The sequence below is a fragment of the Seriola aureovittata genome, chromosome 19 (genome assembly GCF_021018895.1).
Source record: "Seriola aureovittata isolate HTS-2021-v1 ecotype China chromosome 19, ASM2101889v1, whole genome shotgun sequence".
NCBI lineage: Eukaryota > Metazoa > Chordata > Actinopteri > Carangiformes > Carangidae > Seriola > Seriola aureovittata.
This window is the reverse complement of record NC_079382.1, coordinates 859,714-884,035: the sequence shown is the minus strand read 5'-3', so window position 1 is coordinate 884,035 and position 24,322 is coordinate 859,714. Positions and strand designations below refer to the sequence as shown.

At 42.1% G+C, this 24,322-nt stretch overlaps 3 protein-coding genes across 3 annotated transcripts; 2 read left to right on the top strand and 1 right to left on the bottom strand.

Annotated features, from left to right (window-relative positions):
- Positions 1 to 3,666: 3,666 nt before the first annotated feature.
- Positions 3,667 to 7,603, bottom strand: LOC130187847 (gap junction Cx32.2 protein-like). The gene is made up of 2 exons (XM_056405773.1): positions 7,540 to 7,603; positions 3,667 to 5,174 (listed from the first exon to the last, which is right to left on the bottom strand). The coding sequence occupies exon 2, from the start codon at positions 5,163 to 5,165 to the stop codon at positions 4,401 to 4,403; it is 765 nt and encodes a 254-aa protein (XP_056261748.1). The 5' UTR covers positions 5,166 to 5,174; positions 7,540 to 7,603; the 3' UTR covers positions 3,667 to 4,400.
- Positions 7,604 to 11,657: 4,054 nt separating this feature from the next.
- LOC130187210 (gap junction Cx32.2 protein-like) lies at positions 11,658 to 14,007 on the top strand. Its single transcript, XM_056404621.1, has 2 exons — positions 11,658 to 11,817; positions 12,553 to 14,007. Exon 2 carries the CDS (start codon positions 12,569 to 12,571, stop codon positions 13,439 to 13,441), a length of 873 nt encoding a protein of 290 aa, XP_056260596.1. The 5' UTR covers positions 11,658 to 11,817; positions 12,553 to 12,568; the 3' UTR covers positions 13,442 to 14,007.
- A 3,862-nt stretch (positions 14,008 to 17,869) lies between these two features.
- On the top strand, positions 17,870 to 23,243 carry gja1b (gap junction protein alpha 1b). Its single transcript, XM_056405780.1, has 2 exons — positions 17,870 to 17,937; positions 20,001 to 23,243. The coding sequence occupies exon 2, from the start codon at positions 20,017 to 20,019 to the stop codon at positions 21,166 to 21,168; it is 1,152 nt and encodes a 383-aa protein (XP_056261755.1). The 5' UTR covers positions 17,870 to 17,937; positions 20,001 to 20,016; the 3' UTR covers positions 21,169 to 23,243.
- Positions 23,244 to 24,322: the final 1,079 nt, after the last annotated feature.

The window sequence follows — 24,322 nt, the reverse complement described above, 5'->3', positions numbered from 1 at the left end:
ACACATCCATGTCATTTAGGAGCCAGTATGACACCTCAGTCCACTGCTAGGCCAGCTATTAAATCGCAGCATAGAATATCATTGTCAGGGACCAGAGAAGAAAGGCTCAAGAAACCAAGTGTGTAAAGCAAAAAAAACATTTAAATTAATAAAATAAAACTAGGGCCCTTTAACTTAAGGTACACTAAACATGCTCATGTTCATACACATTTTACTATGGATATTTCATAAGTTATAAATATATATCTTCATATAACCAGAGAATGTGCATATTTGAGAGTGATATATCACCTATAGTTAACTTATGTGGCAACATCATTCTTGACAGATGGGCATATATTTAACATTTTACATTTCCATATGAGGACTTAAGGTGTTTTGTGCATCCTGCCTCTGGTTTTCATACCTGTCCTGGTCTCAGACACTGAGGACTGGATCAACAGATGGCCTGTCACACACCAGCTTCATTTTACTGTCTGTTGTTTCATTAAGTATAAAATCTGGATTTTTTCAGGTGCACACTGGTCTGTTCTTACCAAGCAATTCATTTCAGACCACTGTACATTTATTCTCATCATACAAGAGCTGTGGGCTCACCGGACCACGTCTCTTTAAAGTCTCAGTTTACGCAAATTATTATTAAAAGAAAATCCTCACTTTGTTTTGAGTGATTTGAGTCTTGATGCTGACGAACACATGAAGCTGTTACAGTAAAGAAGCTGTTGGTGTTGGAGCTCAGTCAGCAGGTCGAGGACCTGGATCTGTACTAACGTATACATACACAGCTCTATACTTTATGTGTGTGTCTGTGTTTCTACAGGTCAAAAGATTACATCACAGAGCTGTTTGATTAAATATAAATAACCTTGAGTTCTGGTTGTTAGTGGTTTAGCCACCAGTCCTCTGGGAGGACAAGAATCAATTACTTCATTGATAAATTTATCAATCTCATCTCAGAAGCCATGACTTCTCGATTCAATGGATCTCCAGTCTCTACATCAAAAGAACACAACAGGACAAAGACTGGGTGTAAATAAAGGAGTTTATTAACTAAACCACTATCTACAGAGTAAATGCAAGGTGTAATAATCATAGAGATGAAATTAATAATGCATGCATCTACTAGACTACTATACTTAAGTATATTTTTTCAGTATCTGATTATTGTTTTTTTGACTTTGACTCCACTACATTTCTATGAAGTACTCTTACTTTGAAGCAGAGCTTTTAGTCAGTGAATGTATTTTCCTTCATTTTGAAAATGTGACCATACACTGAGTTAGGGTTAGAGTTATCACAGCCAACTCTTCCACTGTCAGTCATGTTTGAACCTGTCAGTGTCCTAACAATGACGACCTTAGATAAAGATGAGGAAGAAGATTCTTCACCAGAGACCATGGTCTGATCTGAAGTCTGTGTTTGAAACTTTAGAAATAAAGAAAGATTCATTTAATTTTAATGTTTGCCTTGTTTACCACGACCAAACTTCATCACTGACTTAAAAAAAAAAATGAAAACAGCAGTGACTCCTTAAGTTGATTGAGTTGTGTTTTTATGTTTAAAATCTTTTTATTCTACAGGTTCTACAGTCAGCCAGCCAGTCAGCCAGTCAGCCAGTCAGCCAGTCAGTCAGTCAGTCAGTCAGCCAGTCAGCCAGTCAGTCAGTCAGTCAGTCAGCCAGTCAGTCAGTCAGTCAGCCAGTCAGTCAGTCAGTCAGTAGGTTGTTTCAGAGTCATCAGGTTCTGTAAATGTGGAACAATACAACAATGTGTTCACATAAACGTACCCCTTGAATACTTCAGTATTTTTAACGTCAAGTACTCCAGTACTTTAACTCTGACTGAACAACTTTCCCTTGTATTGGAGTCGTATTTGACCAGGAGGAGCTGTACTCTGACTCCAGTAATGGAGCTGTGGACTCTGTCCCCCTCTGGTAATGAAGTTAAATGTTTGACCACTGTAACTGTACTTTTGATGTTTTATAAACCGTGAGGGTCTGGCACCTAAATGTACTGTATAAAGTACGAGCAATGTTTTTCTTTGTGGTTATTCGGGCAGTATTTTTGCCTTTCTTTTGATAGGGACAGTGAGAGAGTGACGGGGAAGTTGGGGAGAGAAAGGGGAGGACCTGTAACAAAGTGCTTAGGTTGGATTCAAATCCAGGCTGATGCGGTAAGGTGCACGCCACCGGGGCGCCCTGATGAGCTTCTCAACAATATTTTACTAATGACTGTAAGACTCACCTGTGGAGAGGCCAAAGGTTGTGACCCACGAGTCATTGGGGGACATCATCTCCCCCATGTACCGGTGATAATGTGACACATGTTGTATGTCAAAGTGACGTGTCGACAGCTGAGCCATCTGCTGTCGAAAACCATCAGATGGGGCTGAAATCTCAGAGAAAGCTTTGAGTCAAGATAATGTGATAAATCCAAAGTTTTACTGCAGTAAAGAGTTTCACACAGATGAGCGGCCTAAACTCTCAGTTCCTCTTTTTCTGGAAAGTTCACTTTTTGAGAGATGAGGTTTTAACATAATGTGAAGTCAGGAAGTCTGAGGCAGACAATGTTTTTAGTAACTCACTGTTAGTGAACTGTATCCACGGTGTCATCAGAATGAATCATTAGTTATTATCATGCTGTAATGGTTTACTCTTTGACATTGTGATTTTATTCCACTTCACAGAACCACATGATTAACTAAATCCCTGACATGTGCAGTGTTGGAGAGGAGGAAGCGGAGAAGCTACACCTCAGCTCCCCCGGCTGAAGGCTGCGGTGAAGTCTGTGCTGTAGTGTCAGAACAGCGTAATCATAAAACAGCTCCGTAAAATGATAAAGACAACAGTTTGACAAAGGAAAATAAAACTATCGCTACATGTTTGTTGAATACAGATTCTCACTGGCCCAACATTAACACGGCGAAATGAATTTAGGTCATTTCAACCGACATTAACTGATGGCTGACTCGGCTGAAAACATGTTAATCATTGGTAACTACTGTGGTGTGGTACTCCCAGACTACAGGCCAGGTGCGGCCCGACGCCGCCTATGAGTTATTCTAGAGTTAAAATGATACTCACATGCAGAATCTGTTGTGAACATGAGCGTCATTGACAGGAACTGAGATGTGAACTGGTGTAGACGTGGGACAGAACTTCAGTCCTCTGAGATCTGAAAGAGACTCTGAGCAGCAGCAGCAGCAGCAGCATCTCTGTCATGATGTCTGCTGAGGCTGATCTCAGATTCTCTCTCAGTTGATGTGGAAGAAGAATAAGAGAAGCTGCAGCTGATTGAAATGTAACGTCTCCACCAACAGCTTCCAGGTTCTCCACACACACACTGTCTGTGATCAACCTCCCTCTGTGACGACACTGAACCAGATCAGACTGACAGTCACCTCTGCGATGGAGCTCCAGGCATATTGTATATGACTCTGGATAAACAGCGATGTAATCTGAAACTAGTCTGAGTGGAAGAGGCAGACAACCACCAGGAGGTCAAGAGGTTAAGAGATTAAAAATCAGTATTTAATGTCAGCGATTAATGTCTGTGGTACATATCAGTGTATAGAGTGGTATAATGTATGTTTTGGTTCGACAAGCAGCTGTTGTAGAGTAACCGACACTATCCCCTCATGTATTTCAGAGGAAAAAATATAAAGCCACATTATCCACTGATTTATTGATTTAACTTATTTCATGATTAAAAAACAGTTTTATTCTTAAAGGAGAAATATTCCACTGTACAGCAGCAGAGTAAACAATGACAATCTGTAAATGAAACAATATGAAATGGGTTGTAGAACAGCTGTGTGTCTTTAATAGTTCCCACTAATACACAGACATAAACTATAAGAAATCAACAAACATCCTAATGAAGTTATCAGCTCCAAACTAACATTTGTACGGAGGTGAATTTTTAAAATGACCCAGGTCAAAGTGACAGTGAACTAGTGTTTCAGCCACCATAAGATGACTTTTATAAAGACTATTTGTAATGAAAAGTGCTATAAATAAAGTTAATTATCTTTCCTTCATTTCTAGAAACTCTTAAAGCCACAGACTCACCAGGTCCAGAACCACATCCGTCCAATTTACATTTGAAATACCTGAAACTATTTCAAAAGTTTAATTTTCACACAAGCACATTATTTAATAGTCCCTGTCACATTCACATTGACCAGTTTGATGGAAATGGTTGAATACAAATTATAGTGCTGCTCTACAGACCTCATTTATTTAAAGCTACAAGTAAAAGGCAAAATCTATGATGAATCACTGTAGGTACTCTGACAGTTTGAAATTGGATATGAGTCATCTCAACATTCATCTCTAACAATCTTGAGCAAAGCGAGAAGCAGCGGACTGCAGGTGAAGCTGAATGTCTGTTCATAGTCTCTCAGCACAGTGTGACTCTCTCGCTGTGCTTCGGCGAGGTGAGGCTGTACACCTCTGACGGGACTGAGCCACTGCTCCTCCTCTTCCGCTCCTTAATCTTGCTGGTGATCAGGTGGAACATCTCCACGATGTTGAGGACCACAGAGAAGACGGCCATCGCCATCATAAAGACAATAAAGATGGTTTTCTCTGTGGGACGACTTATGAAGCAGTCCACCGGGGATGGACAGGGATAGTGGGGAAATGAGATCTTAGTGGGCATGAATATGAAGCCGTAGAGGTAATACTGGCCTACGATGAATCCCACCTCAAGCAGGACCTTGAACAGCAGCTGTATCATGTAGCTGACCAGCAGGACACCCTTCAGCTGCACCTTGCCGTGTTCATCTGAGTACGTTGGAGCTTTAACCATCCCATTCTTACCAAATTTCTGCTCCACGCGTCTCCTCAACTTGTTCTCTCTGCGAATCACCAGCAGGACGTGCCCCAGATAGATGAGTGTCGGTGTGGAGACAATTAGGATCTGGAGGACCCAGAAGCGTGAGTGAGACATAGGGAAAGATTTATCGTAGCAGGCGTTCTTGCAACCAGGGCTTCTGGTGTTGCAGTCCATGTTTGCTTGTTCATCCCCCCATATTGTATCTACACCAGCGGCCAGGATAAAGATTCTGAAGAGGAACAGAACACTCATCCAGACCTTCCCCACAACAGTGGAGTGAGACTGCACCTTGTCCAACAGATCAGACAAGAAGGACCACTGCCCCATGATGAAAGTCTAAGAGAGAGAAAACAGAGACAGCACTGATGAGCACACCACTGACACTGCCACGTTTCATGTCAGTGAGGTCAATATGAGGAAACCTCAGTGTGTGGCACATTTTACACACAGGACAATTCAAAGTGGACATGAAAACCTAAACAGCACTAACACAGTTAGCAGTTATACGTTAGCTGTCTCACAGTTAGCAGTCAACAGTTAGCTGCCCCACAGTTAGAAGCCCACAGTTAGCAGGCCACAGTTAACAGTCAACAGTTAGCAGCCCACAGTTAGCACAGTTAGCTGTCCACAGTTAGCACAGTTATCTGTCCACAGTTAGCAGCCCACACTTAGCACAGTTAGCTGTCCACAGTTAGCAGTCAACAATTAGCCCACAGTTAGCAGCCTACGGTTAACAGTCCACAGTTTGCAGCCCACAGCTAGCAGTCAACAGTTAGTAGCCCACAGTTAGCAGCTCACAGTGAACAGTCCGCAGTTAGCAACCCACATTTAGCGGTCAACAGTTAGCAGTCTTCTCTTATGTGTGAACAAGGAGTTTTATTCAGCCAAAACTTTAAATGTCACATTAGTGCATCAGCACTAGACTGCTATTCCATAAAGAAAGTTTTCAGCCAGGGGAATGCAAATATAATCAACCAAAAATACAGAGCTGCTGTATATTTCATCAAAAATTCTCATAAGTTGTAAAGGCTAATAGGCTGTGATAGAAAATTGCATGGTCTTGGAAGTCCATATTGACTGTTAACTTCAGTTGAGGGGGAGGAATGAAGGCTTTGGGAATATTCAACTCTCCTTTGAGATCCCTCATTGAGGTGAGAGATATACATTAGGAATACAGAGGAGGACTGACTAAACTAAATTAGTGCCACAGCCTCAGTCCAGCCTTGTGCACAAGCATACAGTGTTCCTGTCAGTGGGCTGTGCAGATTACAGACGTTACAGCTTGCACCAAAACAGAAAAGACTTCTTGAATTCATCTCACTGGCTTCACCCTTCACCTCCGCCAAAGAGCTGACATCATGACTTCTGGAAACAGTCGTATGACTTGTTTGCAACACTCTGACCAATGGCCTGTTTTATTGTTTCAGTATAAGTGCCTGTTGCTGTAGTTTGAATTTTAGCAACACTTCAGAGGTGCATAAGGGTCATGCTGAAACCACATTATGTCTATTATACTGACTGGACTCTGGAAGCCAGTGTAGAGATCAGAGGTGGACAAAATCCACAGCTCCATCACTGGAGTCACAATATAGATCCTCCTGGACAAATATGACTTCAATACAAGTGAAAGTTGTTGAGTTAAAGTACTGGAGTACTTGATTTACAGTATTCAAAAGTATTTATAGCAACACATTGTTGTATTGTTCCACATTTACAGAACCTAAAGAATCTGAAACAACCGACTGACTGACTGACTGACTGACTGACTGACTGACTGACTGTAGAACCTGTAGAATAAAAAGACTGTAGGATATGATACAAAGACTGTAGACATGGACATAAAAACACAACTTAAGGAGTCATTGCTGTTTTCATTTTTTTTTCAGACAGTGATGAAGTCTGGTCGTGGTAAACACAGCAAACATTAAAACTAAATGAATCTTTCTTTATTTTTCTTAAAGTTTCAAACACAGACTTCAGATCAGAGCATGGTCTCTGGTGAAGAATCTTCTGCCTCATCTTTATCTAAGGTCGTCATTGTTAGGACGCTGACAGGTTCAAACATGACTGACAGTGGAGGAGTTGGCTGTGATTGATTTTCTCCTGGTTTTTTTCACTAATCCTAACCCTATCACATTTTCAAAATAAAAGAAAATACATTCACTGACTAAAAGCTCTGCTTCAAAGTAAGAGTGCTTCATAGAAATGTAGTGGAGTCAAAGTCAAAAAAACAATAATCAGATACTGAAAAAATATACTTAAGTACAGTACTCTAGTAGATGCACATAGTTACTCTCCACCCCTGGTAGAGTCTGAGGACTCTGAATAAAGAGTAGTGAGACTAAATAAATGAATCTGTTACAGACACCACAAACTCATTAGGACAAATCAGAGAGAGCCTGACTGCCTTAATGCTTTAAAAACATAAACACCAGTATTATAGAAAGAAAGATTTTATATGATGCATTTGTTTAAAAATCCAAAGCCAGTAGGCTACTATTGGATTATAGATACAAAATTATATTTAGACACAACTTCCAGTAAAAAGCTTGTTTCTGAGGTGTGATATTACCTTTTTATAATAACACAGTAACACTGCTAATAAGTTTCTTAAGACTGTGAAATAAAGTCAGATTTGATATTTCATGAATAATTGATATTGTACAGCATTATCTGTTCACACAGTAATAGCTGGTCCTACCTCAGTGATGAACACTGCCTCGTTCAGTCAGTCCTTTACTGTGACTTTGCTTCTCTCACTTCCCCCTTATAAATCATACTGATGACAACAGAACTATCAGAGTCCTCCCAGGTCCACTGGACCCGCCCTCCCTCCTTAACCACAACATGACAGATGTTGAGCAATGACAGCTGACGAAAACTGTCATCACATCAGCTGCTCCAACATGGTTGAATAACCTCACTCCTCTGAAAATGACTTTCACCTTGAGCAATAAGCTGAAGCTCACGTTGCTCTTTAAGACTGGGGCCAAGGCTGGATCCACCAGCTGGTCAAAGGGTCAACTGGTTTGTGCTCATTTAAACTTCACCATCATAGGCTCCTTAAGGCTCCTGCTTCATTACCTGGTCTTGAGGCCTTATCTTGAAGAGGGTCAAGGACAAGTGTAGACCAGTTCTAAGACTAAATGTATGTTTCATCAATAACTATGAATCAAACCTGGGAACAGGAAGACCAGCCCAGAAAGACTACACACTGCTCAGAGTGGGGTGAATGAGGGTAGTAGAGTATATTGGCCCCCAGTGCCCCAGCAGGTTAATGTGGCTGATGACTGTATGTAATATATAACATATATCCCTATATGCAGAGTGAGATGGCCGTATATGTCACCTATAAGGGGATATATTATCACACCACATATATTAAGGTATAAGTTTATATAATATATGAAATACTCATCTTAAAAATTGTATATCTACATACAGTATATTAAAAATATCTATATGATGAAATCTATAGACTATAACATGTTGCTACCATATATGTTAATGATATACAGCATATTTGATTTATATTGGGGTGGATCTATATTTACATAACAATATAAGTAATATACATAAACATACGTATTTATATGAGTTAGACATATATGCCAATATATGAAATAGTTATTATTATTATTTTTATGCCTCTGCACTCTGACACTCCGGAGCGGGAGACATTGTGTTTGGGTTGTCCGTCCATCCGTCTGTATATATAGTATGTACGTTCCTCCGTCCCATTCTTGTGGACATAATATCTCCGTAACACCTTGTGGGAATTTCTTCAAATTTGGCCAAAGTTACCACTTGGACTCATAGATGAGCTGATTTGATTTTGGTGGCTAAAGGGCAAAGGTCAAGGGAAGTGTGACCTCACAAAACACTTTTTAGCCATTACTCAAGACTTCACACAGCAATTATGACAAAATTTCACACAAATGGTTCATATTTTTCTACATTTGTGTGTGGGTAAGGAAACACAAGAGCTCTGAGGGGGTGATAACATTAGAAAGATGCTGTATAAGTACAGTCCAGCAGGATCCAACATTTTTTTGTGATCCACAGATGTCTACACTTTGGATGTTAAACCCAAGATTTACACAGACAGACAGAGAATCCTTCACATGAAACGATTCAGTTCATCTGGAAACCTGTGTTTTAGTAGAGACAGCAAAACTGCAGTGTGTCTTCAGTAGAGTGAGCATCGTTTAGATTATTTATTATTCTCAGTTATGGAGTGACCTCTGTGACCTCCAGCCAGTGACTGATAACAGACTGTCTCCCTCCCTCCTATTCCTCACAAATGTGAATCACTAAGAACTAATCCTCCTCCACACCAAGTCAAATCTCTCAAAACAAAACTCTTCAGGTAAATCAGATGTAAACTCCATGTAAGCAGCCCACCAAACCTTTTTATTAAAAATACAAGGTGTTCCAGTTAACACATCATTTGGTGGCAGCTCTGCACATTTGCAGCTTTACAAACAATGATCCCTCTCTAATCATTCGACTGGAGACCTGCGTGTCTGCTGTTTAAAGCTGCATGTCACATAACTTTAGCTAATAAGTTGATTTATCCTGGCTTTAAAGTGTACCAGATATTCAGTTAAACATCCCATACTGTGAAGAAGAGGAAGCTGTGGGCTAAGCTAAAGGCTAGGAGATGGAGATAAAAGCCTTTTCTACCATCGATCCTCATGGGAAATGTCAGCTCCCTGGCTAACAAGTGTGATGAACTGGAGGCACTTGTGAAGAACCAGCCAGCATACCGTGAGTGTAGTGAGTAACAACAACACTCACGACTGTTGTGTACCCGGCTTCACTGCAGAATGAGATATTAGAGATATCGAACTTTTGGCAGTTGTTCTTAGACCGTACTACGTACCGAGGGAGTTCTCTCACATCGTTGCCATTCGGCCGTGAGCAGAGCCTGTCACATGTGACGTCAGATTGTACACACTGTAATACCAGCAAGGACTGTACACTGCTTTCCAAACAACAAACCCTGGATCACCAGTAACATCAAGACCCTCCTCAACCAGAAAAAGGAGGCCTTCAGGGATGGAGACAGGGAGAAGCTCAGGTGTGTGCAACATGAGCTGAAGAGGAGATTAAAGCAGGAGAAGGAGGACTACAAAAAGAAAGTAGAGAGGAAGCTGCAGCACAACAACACCAGAGAAGTGTGGAAGAGGATGAGGACCATCACTGGCTATAAAGACAAGAACAGCCAGGCAACATCAGGTGATGTGGACAAGGCCAGTGAGTTCAACCTGTTCTACACCAGGTGTGACACAGCCTCACCTGTTCTCTCTCCCTCTGCTTCAGCTGCAGCTTCTCCTACAGCATCTCCTCCACAACCTGACACTGCAGCTACAACTCCCTCCACACTGGGGTCAAGTCTCCTGTGCTTTACAGCGAAGGAGGTGAGGGCGGAGCTCAAGAGGCTACACCCTGGAAAGGCAACAGGCCTGGATGGTGTGTGTTCGAGGCTGTTAAAGAACTGTGCAGCCCAGCTGTCTGAGCCTCTCCAGAGGATCTTTGACTTAAGTCCTCAAACAGGGAGGGTCCCGGTCCTGTGGGAAACATCATGTGTTGTTCCGGTCCCTAAAGTAGGACGACCGGCTGAGATAAATGACTACAGACCTGTGGCCCTCACATCACACACCATGAAGACCTGGAGCGGCTGCTTCTCCACCTTCTGAGGCCACAGGTTGAACATGCACTAGACCCCCTACAGTTCCCTACAAGGAACATATTGGAGTGGATGATGCCGTCCTTTACATGCTCCACCTGGCCCATTCTTACTTGGATGAGCCAGGTAGGTACATGAGGATTATGTTCTTTGATTTCTCAAGTGCATTTAACACCATCCAGCCCCCCATCCTTAAAGACAAGCTGGAAGGGATGGGGGTGGATCGCTGCTTCATGTCCTGGATTGTGGATGACCTGACAAGACGTATGTCGTCCGCAACATGAATTTACTTTTTTCCCCCATATTAGAAGAACTAATTCTCTATGCAGGAAAAACCCTGTATGCCACACAAATATTCATCATTGTATTACAATAGGTATTTCATATATGTTATAAACTTATATCTTCATATATCCAGAGGATGTATATATGTGATAACAATATTTCCCTTATAGTTCACATATATGGCAACATAACTCTTAATATTGGGACATATATGACATATATTGCATTTTTGTATAGGCATAATCATTTATTAATGAGTTACTATTATTTGTAACAGGTAGAAGGAGTCTAATTGTGAAGTGTAAAAACACATCACCAATTATTAATGAGTTACTACAATGCTCCTTTTACCAGGTATAAATGGCAGTAACTCATTAGTATGTTTAGTGAGTAATAAGCATTAAAGTAATCTTAAGCCAAACCAAATAATGAGCCTTCATCAATGTATGAAAACTGTTATAACTATTTTCTTTATAATTGTTTCTTTATGATTTACAAAGTGTTAACAACCAAATTAATATCTTAATTATAAACCATTTATAAATCCTTTATAAGGGTAGTCTTAATGTAAAGTGCTACCAGATGTATGCTCTTTGACCTCCTTTCAAACCTGTCATCAGTTTCTTCCCTTCAGACACATTACTGCGCGTAAACAAGGTGTTGTCTGTACATACAGTCTGGGTGTAGGATGTGTGACTTATACGCTCTCAGTGGGAGGTAAAGCACAATATTTTGCAGTGTTAAGGTTCATCATGGCTTCCTGTACTGGAAGTGAGAGTGATGAAATCTTTTCTCCAGACTCATCAAAATCATCACGAGTTGGACTGAGTGAAACGAGAAGCTGTGAGTTTAGACTGAAATGTACGTGACCTGAGTCATCCAGACCAAACCCACAGGCCTGGCCATATTTAAGTCTGCCGCCGGTCAGTGTGTCGCGTCTTTCGTTGGCCGTACCTGTGATGGGCTCACGGCAAGGAGTTTCTGATATCTGAAGCCTGACAGGCAAGTACTTTTTATCTTTCTACAACCTTGAATGAAAACACTTAACACATGTTGTTGTCTCACAGGATGTCCTTCAGTGTTTCTTTAAGACAGACTCCATGTAACCTTCTCACCATACGCTAGTTGTCGCAGATCTTGAGCAACTTGAGTAACTTGTTATTTTGTTATATGTCTGTAAATGATACTGGTCTTATAAAGCCATTTCTTTAAGACATCTGTGTTTATCATGCTGCTGATTTATTCTGCCATTTCCCCTGTTATTACCTGATTAATCTAATTTCATTGTACTTAAAGTGAATTGAATTTTACTGTTGTATCTAAGAGAGTCCAGCAGCCAGTTCCAGTCTTAGAGGGCTGTGGTGATAAACACAATGTTATCTGAAGCAACAGGATTTCCAACAGGTGCAGCTAATGCTTTTTTGTGTTATCTGAACTTATCATCGCTTCACTTTTTTGCAGTGTCAGGAGGAGGACGAGGTTAGTTTAGACTGTCATGAATCAGCTGAGCTTTGACAGGTTCTTTGAGCTCCTAGAAGTTTGATGAGACTGCCTCAGGAAGTTTAAAGGCTTAAATTCAGTTTAATCAATATTAAAAGGTCTAGTTTATTTAGACCTAAACGTCTTTAATGTGCTCATCTCTTAGAGGGAAATGTAGACACCTTGATTAATATAGATAGAATAGACTAACGCTCTTAGCGAAGTTCAATGTGTGTGTGTGTTTCTCTTTCACTTCAGACATTAGTTTGCAGCCATGGGTGACTGGTCTTACCTGTCCGCTCTGCTAGACAAGGTCCAGTCTCACTCCACTGTGGTGGGGAAGATCTGGATGAGTGTCCTCTTCCTGTTCAGGATCTTCGTCCTGGGCGCCGCTGCGGACAACGTCTGGGGAGACGAAGTGTCGGAGTTCTACTGTGACAGCCTGGAACCAGGATGCAAACACGCCTGCTACAACCGGATGTTCCCAATATCCTACATTCATTACTGGGTCCTGCAGATCACCTTCGTATCGACGCCCACCCTGGTCTACCTGGGCCACGCTGTCCACATCATCCACAAAGAGAAGAGGATGATGGAGCAGCTGAAGAACAGCCCCACTGGAAATGGACTGTGGAAACCCAAGTACACCGACGACAGAGGGAAGGTGAAGATAAAAGGCATCCTCTTTTGCACTTACATGACCCAGCTGGTATTCAAGATCCTCCTGGAGGCGGGATTCATTGTGGGCCAGTTCTACATCTTTGGCACCGTGTTCATGGTGTCCTACTTCCACTGTACTGTGAGTCCACCTTGTGCCCATTTGAGCGGAGCCCAGTGTTACATCTCCCGTCCCACAGAGAAGACGATCTTCATCATCTTCATGCTCGTGGTCTCAGGCATCTCAGTGCTGCTCAACATCATCGAGATCATCTATCTGCTCTGTAACCAGAGGAGAAACGCCAGGAAACGGCTTCAGGCCAAGGAGCATGTGTCCAGTTTACAGCAGTACCCATCCAATCCTGGCTGGGGGGGCATGAGCAGCCAGTACGGAGGCTTCCCACTGCTGCCTCCGCCTGGTCAGGGTCTGAAAGAGCTCTGCAGTGACGACAAACATGGCGACTCTGTCACAAAAGAAAAAGACACTTGACACATCAGTTATAATAATTAATGAACGTCTGTTGGAGGTGTTTGCTCTTCCTATTTTTTGCTTCAGTTACTCTTAAACATTTTCTCAAACAGCTGGAGTGAGTTACCCACATTTGCTGTTTTTTCTTTAAGCGTTCAATTGAATTAATTAATTTAAAAATAAACCTTGACGATACTGTGCTCTGATTGGTCAGTAACACCACTGTTTCACACATGTGTGTCATCCATTAATATAATTATGTTTACTATATTTGTAATAGGTAATATTTGTTGCTGTGTTGACAATATGAGTCACATTGTGCTGTAATAAATGTTTCACTCTGTTATACACATTACATGTTAAAGAAATAAAATCTGTAATGAAAACAAAATGTGAAAATTAGGACATTAAATCCAAATTTACAGGTTACAAGAGCTCGGTGATACGCACAGCTTTTTACTTTTACTTTACTTTTTACTAGTTATTTAATTCTCCACACAAAAAGAGCATGGTGTGGTATTGTTTGTCTACTGTGATGTGTGTGAAGGAGGTGCAGGAGTGTATGGATGGTAAGTACGGTCACACTCACTGGTGAGTCGGCAAAAACACTGGAGGGCATGATTCAGATTTCAGCTTCAGTGTCCAGGTGACAGTGGGAATCTCAGACCACACACTTCCTCCCCTTCAGTGAATATCTGCACATGTGGTGAAGAAAGAAATAAACTTAAACACACAGTCAGTAATTTTTGCCTCTAGGGGTCTCAATCCAAACAATAACAAAATACGGCGTTGAGTGACCTCATAAAGTAGCATGGGATCATGGGAGTTGTTGTCTTTGCCACCATTACTGTAAGCTCCTCCCGGTTTGGATTCCTTCAGTGTCAGTGGTTCAGGAAATCAAACAGACCCGGTGATTCTAACTGTTAAAAACACTGAATGAAGCAGTTTGACATTTAAAGTCAGTGTTTGAGCGACGCTGTACGGAGGACAGAGACTCAGGGAAGAGTTGGAGCTGAGATTGATGCTAACCTTTGTTCTGATTGTTTCTCTGATAACTTATGAAGCAGACGTTCAGCAGGTTTTTACCAGCAGCTGAATTATCCACAGAGGTGTCCTCCTCTCCATAACAAACACACCAGGGGATTCAAACCAGTAGAAACACCCAGAAAGCAGTTTACCTTTCACAATCAGAGATTCACAGACACTCTTCAGTGACACAGGACAGGACGTCTCCAGCAGCTGGGAGCTGAGCTGTCTAACATTTCCTCAGCTTGTTTCTCTGATAACTTCAGATCCAGACGTCCGACGACTAAAATCCTTCATCTGCTTCAAACATAGAGCTGAAAACCTCCAAGGTGTAAAAAGTGTATGTGGCTTAAAACTAGATAAAAGTCAATGTTGAGCTTCTGTCAGACAAACACACTGACACATGATCATAGAGGATATGATGTCACTGACAGGAGACCAATGACATGGAGCGTTACCATGATTAAAGTCACAGATTTCTCTGGTTTGAGAATTGATGGAAACATTTGTGATGTAAGAACACAACTCAACAACATATAGAACATCGGTCTTTACAGATTAGAACTATAAATGTAAGCTAGGTGGAGTAAACACGGTGATGAGCTAAATAATAAATAAGCTACAAATGACACCTGCAGTCCACCACTGAGCTATATACTGTATATATATACATAACAGCTATACATGTAGCTGTTGAATTGTATATCGTGTATATATGAAACATATATATATATATATATACAGCAGTTATAGCTGTTATGTGTGTCTATATATATATATATATATATATATATGCATCCACCTCCTTGCAGGTTGTCGTCTCTGTAATCAGTCCTCCTCCACACTGGCTGTGAAGAGAGTCCTTCAACTTCAGTGTAAGTGATGGGGGACAGAGTCCATAGTCCTTGTTTTGTGTGAACATGGAAAAAAAGTTCAGTCAAAGCTAATATGATGAATTTGCATTTCATGTTGTAGTCAGCTGTGGCTCAGCATGGAAACACTTTGAAAGCACACAGACATACTTTTATACTGAAATGTTATAAGTGTATTTGTATAACTCAGACTGCAGCGTCATATGAGCTTCAGATGAACTGAATATATTTTTACATGGAGCGAGACTCTGGACTTTGGATCACTTCAGGAAGGGATCTCTTAGAGTCCAGTACGGACAGTAAGAACAATTACATTATAATTGTTTTACTTAATTATTATTATAATATTACTATTCAATTCAATTTTATTTTTGTATAGCTCCAAATCATAACATACATTATCTCAATGCACTTTACAAGGTAAGATTAAACCTTACAATTTAACCATTACACTGTAACAACATCCATAATGTCAGTATCCTAACAATAAATGGCAGAATGGAGGTATATGACGTTTATCACTGCATTATGTCACATGAAACATTTTAATTCTAATATTGAAATCTTACTGAAAAACTAGGTTGTAGCAATGGCTCACATTTAAACACAGGCTCCAGAAGCCGTTCCAACAAATCAAGATGCTTAGGTTGATGGGTGGGTGAATGGATGGATGGATGGATGGATGGATGGATGGATGGATGGGTGGATGGATGGATGGATGGATGGATGGATGGATGGATGGATGGATGGATGGGTGGGTGGGTGGATGGATGGATGGATGGATGGATGGATGGATGGGTGGGTGGATGGATGGATGGATGGATGGATGGATGGGTGGGTGGGTGGGTGGATGGATGGATGGATGGATGGATGGTGGGTGGGTGGGTGGATGGATGGATGGATGGATGGATGGATGGATGGATGGGTGGGTGGGTGGATGGATGGATGGGTGGGTGGATGGATGGATGGATGGATGGATGGATGGATATATTATGCATCAACTTAAAATATCAGCTGTAACAATAATAAGAATATATTAAATAATAAACTAAAGTAAATCAAGCTGACGTTACTTCCACTTACTTCATTCATGCATCCACCATCTCTTTCTTCACTTGCAGGGTAATAAACATAGGAATCTAATGAAATATAATACAAATAAACATTCAATAACCACGCAACAATAAAATACTAACCAAATAACTGCTATAATATTAACCAAATAAAATAACACAAGGTTTGAAAAGTCCATTCTTCAACTCACAGTGGTTCTCTTTGTTCTCAGTGGTTTGGAGGGAAAGGGCTTTGCAGACAAAAGGGTGGGGTTATAGAACTTCCTGGGTGTGGTTAATAGGATGACAGGTGATTTTCAGATGAGGTAGGGTATTAGGCTACAGGTATTAGACTTATGATTTAACACTTACTATTTAAGTAAATATGAACAAATGTAAATGACACTGACTTCATCAATCTGCAGAGACTATCAGTCTCTTCCTGCTGGAGGTCCTAATGAGGGGCTGTCACCTCAAGACAGTGTGTGTGTGTGTGTGTGTGTGTGTGTGTGTGTGTGTGTCCTCATTCCATACTTGTTAAGCCAATGACCCTGTTAAACCCTCAAACATGTCTGTGTAAAACCCTGTAATACAACAACATGTACACGGTGTGTCCCCACACTCACACCGACACCGCATCATCTCCACCACTAGGTGGAGGTGTGCACCGGTGGAGAGTAGTCATGGAGACCCAGCGGTTCAATGGAAAGTTACAAAATGCACAGAGGCAGTTTTAGTTTGACTGTAGGAGTGTTAGTGGTGAACATATTTCAATTCATAATGATAATACTTTTTAAAATAATTATATGTTAACAATTGATAACCACAGGGGGCTTTTATCATCAGCTACAGCTCACCAGCAGAGAAACACTGCAGTATATTCAAGATATATAAGATGATGGATAAATATCACCTGCTAAAAAGCTTCAGATAGAGTATATAGCAATATACAAACATTATAATTGCATTGTCAATATAATCAGTGCATTGTTACTAGGGATAAATGTTAATGATACATGTGGTTCAATTGAGTTAAGCTCACAGCTCTCACATCAACACATCAGCTGAGGTCGTTAAAGAAAAAAGAAATCCAGAGAATCCAGATCTTCTTCTTATGTAAAAGTACCAAAATATAAAAGGACCAAATATCAAAATACTCATTAACATGGAGTGATGGAGCAGTGGTGTTTCTCCTGTCGGTGTGTTACATGATTATTTGTATGAACTGATCACATGTTGAATGTAAAGCTGCACAGTAACAGAAACAGAGGAGCTGCAGTAAAAGTGTTGGAGAACTCTGAGACCTCATCTGCCTGTGTGTTGTTGCCACATCTGGATCCTGTTGTTTCTGCACAGATGAAACAATAGAGTCCGGGCTCCACACCTTGGCGGTTCCCAGTGCGAATCTCTCCCTGTGTCCTCCTCGCAGACCGGGGTCCTGACGTAGAGATCAGGTGACTGTGAACTTCTCTGACGGGACTCTTAAAAGGGATTTCACCATCGTCAGAGGGAGACTGGTACAAGTGGCGGAGGAAGCCCCCTCTTCTGTATCTCTCAAACTTCCCAGGTAAGTTAGAGCCGCTTTGTGTTGGACTTGTGCGGCGGAGACGCTGAAGCTCCGCGGCTGCGTCTGTCTCTGCGGCTGCTGCTTCACTAACTTTGAGAAGTTTCCCTCCGCGTCTCTGCTCCGTTTTTTAACTCCTCACTTCCACTAAGAAAAACTCCAGATTCACATCTGGAGGGGGAGAAGTAGATAAAATAGTTTTTTTCATTTACTGGTTGATATTTTCTTTTGCTTCAGTTATCAGATGAAAAATGAAGTCGCTGCGTTTTTTTTCTTTTTTCTTTTCTCATCCTGTTGTTCTGGCCTCACGCTGTAACCCGGGCCACTCTGTCCTCTGCACTTTTAACGTGAGGAAACTTGTGTTTTACCTTCAAGGACTCAGACTAACAGTTGAGTTGAGGGGACAGAGGGACTGCTCCATCATTTGGAGCTTTTTCCTGAATGTCCCATGATATGAGGCAGAGAGTGCTCAGTCTGCTGAGAGCCTCATTGTGTTGGACTCTATTGTTCTGCTCTGTCTTGTTCATTTCCACCAAACAAACTCAGTCAAGTAGAAAGTGGCGGGATGTTCTCAGTCTAATAACAGACACTGAGAGTCTGTTCATCCTCTTCTTAGCTGCCATTGTTCAGGGCTGCAGGTGATTCCTGCAGGAACACAGGTCACGGGACAGAGTGGACCTAGTTTATCATGAGATAAGTGAGAACACATGCACTTAGTTTGGCACCATGTGGGTCCGATTGGAGGCTCCTACTAATCCGCGTTAAGTAAATGTCTGTACATGGGTCTGTTGGAGGCTTCTCCTCTTTACCTCCAAGGATCTGAACCTTGTAACAGCTCCTCTTATTTTATAGTTATTTTCCTCTCAGACCCACAGCAGACATCCACCGGATTAAATCTGTGGTTCGTCATTTCAGTCTAGTTCAAATCACAGTGGAAGGACCTCTTCTGTTTTATTTGTGCTGAATATACCAGTTGATTTTATTATAACCAGCTTATTTAAATCTCACTGAGGTCTGCTTGTCAGAGGAGCTCAGCAGTATTTTTCTCTGCGCTGACACTGCTTCTATAGCACACAGTTCGGTTTGACCAAGGGGGGCAGTAGTTGCCAGGGGACAGGGCCCAGATAAGTTCAGTGCCCCCCCCTCTGATTTGGCACTGTATAAATAAAACTAACTTGACTTAAACTAGTCACTGGTCAGTGTTTGAGAGCGTGTTTTACTCCCTGTCTCCCTGGGCTGTGTCCTGCTGGTCCCAAGGATTTTCCCACAGGAAGTGTGTGTTTGTGTGTGTGTGTGTGTGTGTGTGGATCTGAGGAAAGAGGCTCACCACAGGCCTTCCTGAGCAGTTTCAGCTGCAGCGTCTGCTCTGCCACACACACTGATCAGATTGGGTGCATAATCACGCAGCACACTGGCCTTTCTCCGGAAACCTCATTCTGAGCAGCTCGGCTCAGACCAAAGATTTCAGTAGGTATCTGGTGTGCTGATGATCCAGCACCTGAAGCAGATCCTGTTCTTTCTGCTCAGTAGCAACAGGAGTAAAGACTAATAGAAAGTCTTCACATGTGTAAACTCTGACACAGATTTTTAAGAAGAGGCCTGAGGCGCAGGAGCAGGTGTTCTGACCGGAGGAGAAGGTTTTACAGTCCTGGAGGTGGAACCCTCTCTGTGCTTGAGGCAGTGTATGTTGTTCTAACATGTTTCGTGTTGTGTTTAAATCTTCATAGTAACAGCAGGGGTCAACAAAGACCCTCCGTGGGTCCGTGATCTTGGGATCCAGGGTTTCTTCAACCTGCTCAGTTCAATCTAAAGCACTTTTGATGACTACATAGAGTTTCATGTCACACTGTGTTGATCTGAAGGCAGTGGGGCATACACACTGCTTCTCTCTAATTGGATTAGCCTAAAATGACTCGTTTCGTCTCCACCGATAACAAAGCTTTTTAATCACGGACTGTTGCTAAAAGTAAAAAATATCTCGATGCTGAGGACATTAATCTTCGTTTATACTGTGTCTGTTTGAACCTGAACATGTCTTAATAGCTGATACTACTCTCTTTCACCAGCTAACGCTCCCTGAGAATGGGTGACTGGAGTGCTCTGGGTCGTCTGCTGGACAAGGTCCAGGCTTACTCTACTGCCGGGGGGAAGGTCTGGCTGTCGGTCCTCTTCATCTTCAGAATCCTGGTCCTGGGCACTGCGGTGGAGTCAGCCTGGGGAGACGAGCAGTCTGCCTTCAGATGTAACACCCTGCAGCCTGGTTGTGACAACGTCTGCTATGACAAATCTTTCCCCATCTCCCATGTTCGCCTGTGGGTCCTCCAGATCATCTTTGTGTCGACGCCCACACTCCTCTACCTGGCTCACGTCTTCTATCTGAACAGGAAGGAGCAGAAACTCAACAGGAAGGAGGAGACGCTTAAAGCCGTGCAAAACGACGGAGGTGATGTCGACATCCCTCTGAAGAAAATTGAGATGAAAAAGCTTAAGTACGGCATTGAAGAGCACGGGAAAGTGAAGATGAAGGGGGCTCTGCTCAGAACCTACATTGTCAGCATTTTCTTCAAGTCTATGTTTGAGGTGGGCTTTCTGCTCATCCAGTGGTACATGTATGGCTTCAGCCTCTCTGCAGTCTACACCTGTGAGAGGTCCCCATGTCCACAGAAGGTGGAGTGTTTCCTGTCCCGCCCCACAGAGAAGACAGTCTTCATCATCTTCATGCTGGTGGTCTCTCTGGTGTCCCTGCTCCTAAACATCATCGAGCTTTTCTATGTGTTTTTTAAGAGAATCAAAGATCGAGTGAAAGGCAAACAGCAGACCACGCTGTTCCCCGGCGGAGGAGGCACCACAAGCCCCACCACCAAGTTCGCCTACTACAACGGCTGTTCCTCCCCGACCGCCCCGCTCACGCCCATGTCTCCCCCGGGCTACAAGATGGCCACAGGGGAGCGAGGAACCGGCTCATGCCGCAATTATAATAAGCAGGCCAATGAGCAGAACTGGGCCAACTACTCCACAGAGCAGAACCGGCTCGGCCAGAACGGTGGAGGAAGCACTATTTCAAACTCCCACGCACAAGCCTTTGACTTCCCCGACGACACCCACGAGCATAAGAAACTGTCCTCGTCAGCAGGACATGAGCTGCAGCCGCTGGCGCTGATGGATGCCAGGCCCTGCAGCCGGGCCAGCAGCCGCATGAGCAGCCGAGCCAGGCCAGACGACCTGGACGTGTGAGACCAGGTTCCTCCTCCTCCCACCTCTGCCTGGCTGATGAGACGTGCGGCTGCAGCCAGAGAATCAGGAAACACTCCATCACATAGGTTAATGTAAGAGGTGGGACTAACCTCAGTCACTGTCTTCAGCATAGAGACTCTTAGTCGATCAAAGAGACGTTTAAACTAATTATGTAACACTGTCAAAGGTACAAGTTGCAAATATTTTTTCAATGACTTTTACCATAACTTTTTAGCGGAGCTAACCCAGCTGTAAGAGAACTTAACAGCCAGAAGGACGGAGTCTGAGCGAGGCGCTCCTTAGAACCAGTCACTGACCTGCTCTAGAACCCAGGACCACACTGGTCAAAGTGACTCGTTTGGTTTTCTAGTTCTTCTAGTTTCCGTAGTTTCTGCTCCTCTCTCCTCAACTGACGACAGACCGCTGCCTCAGCTGAGGTCGCTATGGCGACAGTGACAACAGGGTGCCTTCTCAGCTGGGTCTGTTTAACAGCAGATACACATTAACATCTGGTACATTCAGGTCTTCTTCCTGTGATCAGCGAGCACTGCCCTGTCAAATAAACTAATACAGTACAGCAAAACCCCCCCCGACGTCCACATGTCCCAAATCCATAATTCAGCCAAATGATCTAAAGCAGGGCAGTTCATTCTGATTACAGGCAATAATTAGAGCTGCAGCCACGAACAGTTTGGTGTGACAAACCCAAACTCCTAAGGTTAAGGTGACTGAAACTTTGTAAGGTAATGGTTAAGAAATAAGAGCTCAGCTCCTGAGAGAGGACTAAACATGGGTCAGGTACTTTGAACAAACCGGGACGAGCCCTCACTTCAGTCACCTGTGAGACCAACAGCTCGTCTCTGCTGTTTGACGGGCGGTCAGTTGCTCTTACAGTTTGCTTCTGTAATAAAGCTGAATTTATACGTAGGTCTATATTATTAATACATTTTTAACTTACATCCTAACTATCTTAACCAAGTCCCCACTGTAGACAGAAGTTAGTGACTTACAGGAAAGTGTGGAGGAGAAGCTCAGTGTCAGTTGTAGTGAATATTTATTGCTTGGCCTCTGTAGGACACCCACCACTAAGAGGAAGAATTGACTACTATCCAGGATTTCTCACTCACAGAAAACATCTTTCGTTAACTCCCCAACAACTGTATATTTATTGACAGTAAAAACAATTTGTATTTTTTTTTTTTTTTAAAGTAACTTCGTCAGTCAGTGTGGACTGTTGTTTCCTGATAAACTTTGAATTTATGTGGTCTGATGTTTTCATTTTGTGGTTTGATTTTTCTGTTGTGGTGTGTGTGAGCGCAGCAGTACGCGGGGTCCATAAAGTAAGATTTAATCACTGTCATCCACTCTTTTTTCATCCTCTGTGGGCAGTAGAATGATGATCTGTGTTTTACATATTGGAGTGAATGATTTCCTGGTTCTGTAGGTAATGTTTTGATTTCAGATTCAGATGTAACCATTGCTGCTTGAGAAATAGATATTTAGTACTGTAAATCAAGCTAACTGTGTCACAATAAAATGTGAGTTTTTAGAAGACTGCTTATAGATCTGGACTAATATTTAGTCAGTAAAATTAAAATGTATGCCAATGTAGCTCCACAACTACCAAACACTAGGATGAATCTGGGCTTCTTTTCTTTTTGTTCTCTTTGTTTTCATTTGTCAATCGTACATCATTTTGTCGGTACTTACATGTGTCATGGATCTTTGGGCTACAGCGGTGTTTGCACTGAGATCTTGGTGATAGAGATGTAATATGGTGCACACAGTAAGTGGTAAAAGAGTTTTTCTGATACACACTACTAATTTATTTTATAACAGAAATCACTGCAGTGCATCCCATCAGACATCTGACCACTGGTTTCATTGACTGGTTCTGTGAGAGATGTCGTCCACTGACAGAACAGGAGCAACAGTCATATGTTGTAGTTATTCAGACAATGCTAATCCATGGGGATCCACTGTTGTACAGTGTAAGTGCATGATAGCAAAACACAAATCTATTCATTGTATCTGTGAAAAGCTATTTTAACCAATAAATATTTTTTCTTTCTTAATCACTGATTGACTGGCTTTATTGCAGATCGTTCTCTTTTAGCTTAAACACGTATTAGTTTTAGGAACATTTGAGTCATTTTTTAGTCACATTTTATCCCACATTAATAACTTTATCAAGAATTTTTCAGCTGTTTCCATCTTTCATGTGTGGTTACAGTTGATAAAGCCACTGCTCACCTTATTGTCCACAATTACAGTGTTCATGTCCCATATTTTCCTCTGAAGTGTTGATCCATCAGAACATATAAAAACCATCTCAGTGTAGTTTTACATCTCCTCTCTCAGGCTTCTCTCTGGAGCTCTAGTAACAACAGGTCACTGAGCCAATCAGAAGAGAGGCTCAGAGCCTCCTCTCTTCTGATTGGCTCAGTGACCTGACTGTTTTCTGAGTGATGGAAAAAAATATAGCAGATTTCAGGTAAACACTCTTTGTTGTGACATCACAAAGATCCTGGCAGCTGGTTTTAAGGCTCAGTTTCTGAATGCAGGCTGTGTGCATTTCTCTGTGGACTGAGGCTTTGATACTTTCACAATATTAATATAGAAGCTAGAGCTGATCTATAATCACACTACACATGGACATCTGCCTTTAGACTATGTGGACCTTTAAACCTGTCTGTTTGCTGGGTTTAGACTGAGACGAGCAGACAAGCTAACATCACCTCCACATCCACTTACCTTGATGATGTCTTGTTAGCATTAGCTCACTTTTTATCTCAGCAATGTCCTGAGGAAATTACAATTTCCTGGTCCTCCAGTCCTCCACTGTGACCTCACACAACACGTTTTTGGCCATAACCCAAGAACAAAAACTGACACAATTTCACACAAATAGGATAAAATAATGGAAATGATGACATGTTATATCCAAAAGGTCAAAGGTCATACATACACTACCTTTTATTAAGTCTATTTCATGAATGGGTCTGGACTGATGTGGATGTAAACTGCAACTTTACTGGTTGGCAGAGGGATACAGTCGTGAGGTGGTAGCTCTAGATCTAGTTCTAACTGTTTCATAAAAGATAACGTTTCCTGGTTTTAGTCTCAGTTTTATCATGGAGGAGGTCAACACAAA